This window comes from Marmota flaviventris, chromosome 18 (assembly GCF_047511675.1).
Source record: "Marmota flaviventris isolate mMarFla1 chromosome 18, mMarFla1.hap1, whole genome shotgun sequence".
Lineage (NCBI taxonomy): Eukaryota > Metazoa > Chordata > Mammalia > Rodentia > Sciuridae > Marmota > Marmota flaviventris.
In genome coordinates, this window is record NC_092515.1 from 2,663,120 (window position 1) to 2,671,698 (window position 8,579).

The 8,579-nt window shown below is 54.2% G+C and overlaps 1 protein-coding gene across 9 annotated transcripts; it reads right to left on the reverse strand.

The window, feature by feature from the left end:
* Positions 1 to 3,973: 3,973 nt before the first annotated feature.
* Positions 3,974 to 8,343, reverse strand: LOC114079813 (leukocyte immunoglobulin-like receptor subfamily A member 6). Of its 9 annotated transcripts, none has more exons than XR_011705313.1 (10): positions 8,215 to 8,343; positions 8,025 to 8,060; positions 7,574 to 7,858; positions 7,134 to 7,436; positions 6,623 to 6,919; positions 6,056 to 6,355; positions 5,373 to 5,423; positions 4,810 to 4,883; positions 4,582 to 4,653; positions 4,453 to 4,469 (listed from the first exon to the last, which is right to left on the reverse strand). XR_011705313.1 is itself a non-coding variant. In XM_071604745.1 (9 exons), the coding sequence occupies exons 1-9, from the start codon at positions 8,246 to 8,248 to the stop codon at positions 4,333 to 4,335; spliced, it is 1,515 nt and encodes a 504-aa protein (XP_071460846.1). In that variant the 5' UTR covers positions 8,249 to 8,340; the 3' UTR covers positions 3,974 to 4,332. The 9 variants fall into 9 exon arrangements, 4 of the variants coding, with proteins under 4 accessions (XP_071460846.1, XP_071460848.1, XP_071460847.1 ...); XR_011705310.1 differs by having other exon boundaries at positions 4,810 to 4,894; XM_071604745.1 differs by lacking the exon at positions 4,810 to 4,883 and having other exon boundaries at positions 3,974 to 4,469; positions 8,215 to 8,340.
* Between the last annotated feature and the right edge of the window lie 236 nt (positions 8,344 to 8,579).

An 8,579-nucleotide genomic window follows, 5' to 3' on the forward strand; every position in this document is an offset into this window, starting at 1 on the left:
ATGCTTGTGGGGAGCCATTCTCACACGTGACTGAGCAACTCCTGGTTTGGGTCTGAGGCGCTCTGGCTAAACTGTGTCGGAGCTTTCCCGGCCCTCTCCTGGTGCGAGAGCCTGTCCGTGTGGGGGTGTGACTGACCACTGACCCCGGGGGCCTATCACTGACCCTGACCTTGGAGTGCGGCCCCCCTCAACCTTCATTGGATGAAATTCTCCCCTGAATTTCTTGTTCCCCAATAAAAGGCTACTCCCTGGCGTGCTCCCTCTCTCTCTCTCCTGCTAGCCCTGAGTAATCCTTGCTGCCCTACTGGGTGGTTCGAGGTGGGAACCAGACGGGGGAGCCGTCTCGGACCTGGTCATAGAAAAAGGTAACTGAGTCTGTGTGTTTATTTTGATCTCGCTAGTTAACTTTTATACCAAGAACCTCATTAATGAAACCAGTGCACTGGTCGCATGGTGGACATGCTAATTCAGATGTACTCTTAAAAATTTTGTCCACTTAGAGACTTCACTCACGGCAATGGGTTTGTGCATTGCACCTCAGAAGGTGCAAAGGACCTCTCCTTCTCAATATCTAGGTCAAGTGATTGAAGGACAGACAGTCCGTCCTCAAAACTTACAAATAAGAGTCAAGAAGCTGTACAACCTTAATGATTTAAAAAAATTATTAGGAGATATTAACTGGCTAAGGCCATCTTTAAAGCCAACTACTTCAGATTTAAGTCCTTTATTTCAAATATTACAGGGAGATCCTCCTCCAACTTCTCCTCAGCTCATAACAGAAGCAAGAACAGCTTTGGGGAAAGTTGAAATTGCTATTAAAAATGTTCAGTTTACTAGAATTAATCCACAAGAGCCTATATATTTGATGATATTCCCAACTGCATACGCTCCTACAGCGGCAATATGGGGAGTTATTGAGTGGATTCATTTAGCCCACTCTCCTCAAAAGTCATTAACTCCTTTTCATAATTCTGTTGCTCAATTAGTGATAACGGGCAGAAAAAGAGCTTAAAGATGGCTGGATCAGAACCTAATATTATGATCATTTCATTTCTGCTCAACAGAATGTTTGGCTTTTCCAAACTTCTCATACTTGGCAAGTAGCTTTTGCTAATTTCCCTGGTCAGATAAAGAGTCATTATCCTCATGATAAAATCATCCAATTTGCATTGGTCACTTCATTCATTTTTCCAAGGATTGTACATACACAACCAATAAATGGTGCACTAACAGTATTCACTGATGGCTCAAGTTCAGGTAAAGCAGGTTTTTATAGTCATGCTCATACAGAGGTAATGCAAACCTCATACGCTTCTGCCCAATGAGCAGAAGGACAAGCTTTCATTTGTGCTTTAAGTCATTTTGCAAAGGAGCCCATCAATGTTTACTCTGACATCTTATAGGCAGTTGGAGTTATAAAAAATATCATCACAAGAGCTATTCAATTTGTTTCATATTCTACAAAGGATGGTGCAAATACAAAAGCACCCATGTTTCATAGGCCACATATGGGCCCACACTAATCTTCCAGGGCCTCTAACATCAGGTAATGATAAGATGGATAAATCAGTTGCTATTTGTCAACAAATGTCTTTGTATGACTCTGCACAAGCTTCACATTCTTTGCATCATCAAAATGCCTCTAGCTTACATAAAAAAACCCAACATTACTAGAGAGCAAGCTCATCAAATTGTACGTAACTGCCCCCAGTGTGTTAGACACACTCCATCTTTCCCATCTGGAATAAAACCCCGATAAAAACCAAATCAATTATGGCAAATGGATGTAATTCACATTCCTCAATTTGATAAACAATGTTGTGTACAAGTAATTGTAGATACTTATTCTAGATTCATCTTTGCCACAGCCCGTGCAAAAGAAAACACTCAACATGTTATTTCTCATTGATTAGCTGCCTTTCCAGTATTAGGATGTCCTTTAGAGATTAAAACTGATAGTGTACCGGCTTATGTAAGCTCTTCTTTTAGCAATTTGCCAAGAGTTTCGTATTGACCATAAAACAGGTATTCCTTACAACCCTCAAGGTCAAGCTATTGTAGAGCGAGCTCATTTATCTATTAAGCTACAATTACAAAAACTAAATGGGGGAGATAGGACTAGGGCCCCCCAAAATAGCCTCAATCATGCTCTAAAATGTTCTAAACTGTGACTCAGAAGGTCACACTGCAGCTGAGCGACACTCGTCTTCCACGGCAACAGGCCCTTCAGGCCGAGTTTGGTTGAAAGATTTGCAGACTGGCCAATGGGAAGACCAGATCCTGTGATTATGGGGTAAATGTCAAGCTTGTATTTTCCCAGAAGGTGCTTCTCGTCCTATTTGGGTACCTGAACGCTCCATCAGGCTTGGAGGACCTAGAACCAAGATTCAAACAACTGAAGATCAACCCAGAGATGCCAGACCCGACTCCCCCGACCAGAGGAACTCTCCAAGGAAGAGGGGGAGAAAGATGGCCCAGAGAGACCCAATGCTGAAGCCACCCTCAGGGAAGGGCCTGAGGAATTTGACACTGCAGACTGAACAACTGATTCGACAACAAGGAAAGTCAAATCTCCAACCATGATGCTCGCTGCAGTAATAGCCCTGCTGGTCTGTCAGGTAAGAGGGAATCAGGCAGAAACCTACTGGACATGATTCCCAGATCCACCTCTGGTACACCCAGCTGTGTGGACTGGAGAATCCGCCCCAGTGTTTACTAATGACTCATGTATGATGGGAGGATTTACAGACACCCTTATTACTCCCAATCCTGTGACTGGATTCAATTGTTCTGGCTACAGTGCCCAACTACCTTTGTGTTGGTCCCACAATAAACATGCTGACTGTCTACAAGTGTCATTTGAGGAAAAGACAGCAGTTGGGGGACCCAAATCAACTAATCATACTTTTCCTGAAGACTCAAAACCTTATATCAGATCAGTTATTGTCATGGGACTTTCTCATGACAAACCAGTTATTTCAGCAGAAAACCCTCGGTCTATTCCCTAAAGACCTGAAAAGAGCATGCTACAGGGACACTGCTACATCGATGTTCATAGCAGCACAATTCACAATAGCAAGACTGTGGAACCAACCTAGATGCCCTTCAATAGACAAATGGATAAAAAAAATGTGGCATTTATACACAATGGAGTATTACTCTGCATTAAAAAATGACAAAATCATAGAATTTGCAGGGAAATGGATGGCATTAGAACAGATTATGCTAAGTGAAGCTAGCCAATCCCTAAAAAACAAATGCCAAATGTCTTCTTTGATATAAGGAGAGTAACTAAGAACAGAGTAGGGACAAAGAGCATGAGAAGAAGATTAACATTAAACAGGGGTGAGAGGTGGGAGGGAAAAGGAAAGAGAAGGGAAATTGCATGGAAATGGAAGGAGACCCTCAGGGTTATACAAAATTACATACAAGAGGAAGTGAGGGGAAAGGGGAAAATAATACAAGGGGGAGAAATGAATGTCAGTAGAGGGGGTAGGGAGAGAAGAGGGGAGGGGAGGGGAGGGGGGATAGTAGAGCATAGGAAAGGCAGCAGAATACAACAGACACTAGTATGGCAATATGTAAAACAGTGGATGTGTAACCGATGTGATGCTGCAATCAGTATACAGGGTAAAAATGGGAGTTCATAACCCACTTGAATCAAAGTGTGAAATATGATATGTCAAGAGCTATGTAATGTTTTGAACAACCAACAATAAAAATTAAAGGAAAAAAAACAAAAACCAAAAACAAACAAACAAAAAACCTCATTGTCCATGAAGAGAGAAACCCTGCAGGACCCAGGGAGCCATGTCAGGAGGTGACTGTAGGTGACACTGCAAGTCGATACTTCTCTACACTCCAGCAGTGAGCAGAGGAATTTGGATTTAGCACCACGACCTGGTGACGTGGTGGTGCCTCAGCACGTGGAGGGTGGGAGGAGGGACGTGGACAGTAAGAGCAAACACACAGCAGGACTCTCAGGGTTTTAATGCGACTTTTTCACAGTCATGTCCACAGGACCAGCGCCCCTTACACAGTCCCTCAGACACCAGCCTGTGGCTTGCATGTCCGGTGTTTCAGGGGCATCTTCACAGACAGCTCCCAGTGGGCACTGGCGCATGGAGGGCTGCAGAGAGCGGTGGGCCAGCCCTGGGTGCGTACAGCATGGTGGGGAAGGCTCTCAGCCAGCACCCAGCTGGTCCTGCACCCAGTCACCTCTGCTGCCAGGACAGTCTCAGGTGCAGCCCCACCTGTCCAGGTGGCCTTCAGACTCCTGAGGGTCCTTCGTCTCCCAGCTTTGCACTCTGAGTGTGCCCTGTTCTCTCCTGTTCACCTCCTGGCTGCATCTCGGGTCCCTCTCTGGCTGTCCTGAGCCTGAAACAGCAGGATCCCGAGGACCAGCAGGACCAGGCCAGCCAGGCCCAAGCGGATGAGGTTCTGCACTGTGTAGTCCTGGGGAGGTGAGGCTGGGATTTGGACACAGAGGTCAGAGGTCGCGGAAGTCAGGATCCCCACATGTCCACCCAGGGCAGCCACCTCCCCTGGCCAGGACGTGACCCTCAGAGTCCTATCCCATACCTGAGAATCCTCCTGACTCCCCTGAACTGGGGTCTGAGCTGTTCTGCGCTGGACTGATGGTCTCAGTGGCTCCTAGAACCAAGTAGAGGAGGGGTCCTGTGACCTGAGGAGCCCCGTCCTGCCTGGGACCCACCCCCTCGCCTCATTCTCACCACAGGACTCTCTGGAGCCCCTCTGAGCCCTTCCTGGTCCTCAGGGTCCCCTCTGCTCCTCTCCCTGGTCCTTTACCCTCTCTGTGCTCTGGGAGGTCAGGACTGTGTCTGAGTCACCTTGGAGCAAAGTTCAGCTGAGCCGCAGAGCAACTGCAGGACACCTGCAACTGTCAATCATGTGACAGGCACCACCACCCCATCCACCCACCAAGGTGTGAGGACACTGAGGCTCACCCAGGTCCCCAGCAGGAAGCAGCAGAGCGGGGCCTGAACTGGGGGAGTCTGACTCCCAGTCTCCTTCTCTCCACCAGAGCTCAGCCCTGAGCTGGAGGGAAAGAGCCTGACACCCCGATGGCCCTGAGCCCCTCCCCTGCTCAGTGTCACTGTCACTGCACAGAGGGGACAGAGCCCTCAGATTCAGGTCCTGGAGGCTTCCCTGGAGGCCCCTCTCCCAGCAGGGCACAGCCAAGGTCAGCCCTGAGAGGCACTTGAAGGTCAGGGCCAGGCCTCTCCTCTGCCCTGGGAGAAACTGAGGCCCAGAGGGGAGGGGCTGGTCCCCGTCAGCATCTCCAGAGGGGGCTGCCCCCCCTCAGCTCAGCCCTGCCCTGGACCCACCTCCCACCAGAGCCCCTCACTCACCACTCTGGGGTCCTGGGTCCCTGGGGGTGAGGGGCTGGTCCTCAGGGCCTCCTGGGGTGGGTGGGAGGTGAGGGCTGGGCTGCCTGCCCCCCACTTCAGCTGGCTGCTCCTCCCCAGGCTGGGCCCAGAGTCTCCTCTGCCTGGACCTCACCCTCATGCCCCAAACCCTGAGCCCCAGGGCCTGGGGTCCCCACCCACATTTCCTAAGCTCTGGATCCCTGGACACAAATCCGTGCAGGAAAGTTTGATGAGGAAGGAGAGATCCCAGAGACTCAGGCAGTGGAGGGGATGGGGGGAGTCTAGGCCCCTGGTGAGCACTGAGGCCTCAGTGATCAGCTCTAGAGACAGACCCCAAAGGTAGACTCAGGGCCCCCAGAGGGTCCTGGGAATGAGGAGAACAGGAGGGTGAGGGGTGCAGGGTGCCCCTGGGGACCTGTCTCTGCCCATCCTCCTACACCTGCCTGGCCTCCCCAGGACCCTCCTGTGTCCTCCTGCACCTTCCTGATTCCAGGGATGGGTGGGTGCACAGGCTGGAGGACCCCATTGGCCCCTCCTCTCTGAGGGGTGAGTCCCACTGGCCGACCCTCCCTAGGGCCCCTCACTCCCATCCCACCCAGAGCTGTCCTGGGCAGGGCCCTGTGGGAATCCTTGAGCTCACAGAGGATGGGGTCAGGGTCACTCACCTGAGACCACCAGGTCCAGGGGGGCACTGGGCCATGACAGCAGGTAGGGGGATGAGCTGTGAGAGCCATAGCACCTGTAGGTCCCCCCGAGGGCTGGGGTCACAGCTCTCATGGAGAATTCTGCCTGGTACCATGGGGCTCGGTACTCTGCTCTCAGACGCAGGGGGGGATCAGCTGCCCCCTCCTTGCACAGGAGGAAAGTGTCCATCCAGTTTGACTGGCACACCAGGGTGACATTCCCTCCTGAGGACACTGTGGGACCAGGCTGCACTGAGAGGGAGGGTGTGTCAGGGAGCTGTCCTAGAGAGAGGAAGGAGGGTGAGGGTGGCCCCAGCTTGTTCTGAGCTGAGACCTCCCCAGGGCCTCTCTCTGAGGACCCTGTGCTCTCTGTGTGTCTCATTGTCTCTGATTCTTCCTGTCCCTGTGTCCCCCTGTCTCTGTCCTCTCTGCCCCTCCCTGTCTCTCTCCCTCCTGACACCCCACCTCACCCTGGCCATCACCTCCTGGGGCTCCCCAACACGGCTGTGCAGAGGCTGGGTCCCTGAGTGCACCCTCTGGGCTCCTCACCTGAGACCAGGATGTCCAGGGGGTCACTGGGGGCTGACCACTCAGAGGAGAGGCTGTGTCCACCGTAGCACCTGTACCGACCCCCGTGGGAGCTGCTCACAGGGCCCAGCAGGAAGTCGGCCTGAGAGAGCCCAGCCTGGGGCTGCTGGGCAGGGCGCTGGGGGAGGTCCTGTGCCCCCTCCTTGGACAGAGTGAATCTGTCATAGGTGACGTCTGAGTGACACTGGAGGGTCAGGTTCTCTCCAGGGGCCAGGACAGGGCCCTGCTGGGTCAGGACGGAGGGCCTCCTGGACACCCCTGGAGGAAGAGGAGCCTGGGCTGAGGGCTGGACCCTGCCAACCCCCTGCCTTCCCCCGTCCTGCCTGCAGGTCACACTCTCACACCTGGGGACTCTGGTCAGGAGTCCCTGATTCTCTCCCCTTTCTCTCACCTGGGGCCATCCTAAGGAAGAGGCCCCCAAGTCCCTGCTTAATGTCCCCAACTGTGTCAGGGGAAGATGGAGCTTCCTCACCTGAGACCAGGAGTTCCAGGGGGTCACTGGGTCCTGACCACACCTGGGGTTTGCTCCTGTAATAGCCGTAGCATGTGAATGTCCACCTGTGGCTGGGAGTCACGAGGCCCACAGGGAACAGGGCCTGGACCTGCCCACTGGGGTGTCGCTGTGAGTCCAGGGTCCAGGTGAGGTGGTGTCCTCCTTCCTTGGTGAGAACAAACCTGTCATATCCCTGCCCTGAGCCACACTGGAGGGTCACGTTCCCTCCTGAGGTCACCACAGGGCTGGGCAGGGCTGAGATCCAGGGTTTGCTGTAGGTTCCTAGGAGAGAAGGAGGCAGGTGTTCATGGCTCCCTCCTCCCACACCATCCCCAGCTGGGCTGTGAGAGGGACACCTGGGAGCAGACCCCCTTCCTGAGGGCAGAGCCTGGGGCTGGGGCCCCTGAGTGTCCTCTCACCTGTCACCACCAGCTCCAGGGGGTCACTGCGCTCTGACCACCCAGCAGGGCTGAGATAGCGGCATTGATATCTCCCTGCATGGTGCTCAGTCATGGTTGGGATGGAGAACTTGGCCTTGTTCCTGGGCCCCAGTGGGCTCTGTCTGTCCCAGGGCCCTGAGCTTCCCTCTTTATCCAGACGGAACTCCTGGGCCTCCAGGGGCCCCTCACACCAGATGGTCACTGGCCTTCCCCAGGAGATCACAGAGCCTGGCTCAGCCCACAGGGTGGGCTTGGGGAGGGTCCCTGCAAGGGAATCAGAGGCTGGGTCCCAGCACAGCCCCTCAGATCCCAGCCCTCAGCCCAGCCCCCTCCAGGCTCCCCAGCCTCAGCCCCCAACTCTGTTCTCCACCCACTGCCCAGGGTGGCTCCTGGTCCCCAGGAGGAGGACCTGGACAGCTGGGACACTCACCTGCCTGCCCTCGGGTCCCGGGGCCCAGACTCAGCCCTGGAAGAGAGTTCCTGTGAGAGGGAGCCCCTGAGGCCTGAGCAGGCCCTGTCCCCCCACAGCCTCCTGGGCCCTGGGTCTCCTGATGGCCAGGGCCTGGCTGTGGGCTGGGTCCCCCCAGAACCGGGTGTCCCCTCCCTCCTTCACATCTCACCCAGGCAGAGCAGGGCCGTGAGGGTGGGGCTCATGGTGTGTCCTCCCCGTGGTCCCAGGGTCCAGATGGAGGAGGTCACGGAGCTGGAGGACAGACACACACAGGGTGTGGCCACTTGGAGGCCGGGTTCTGCCTGTCATAGGGCTGTCACATCAGCTGCCCACAGGAAGGGGAACTGCCCTCCCAGAGCCTGGCTCTTGTCCCCAGGACTGGGTGGGGTGGGCCTGGGCCCCCTGCAGGCGGCTCAGACAGCAGTGCTGCCCTCTCACCCCTTCTGCTGTCTGCCTGACCTGTCCTCGTCCCTCCAGGGCCAGGACGCAGCACAAACTCCCTGGTGCCCTCCTGAGCCGGCCCCTTCCAGGTGA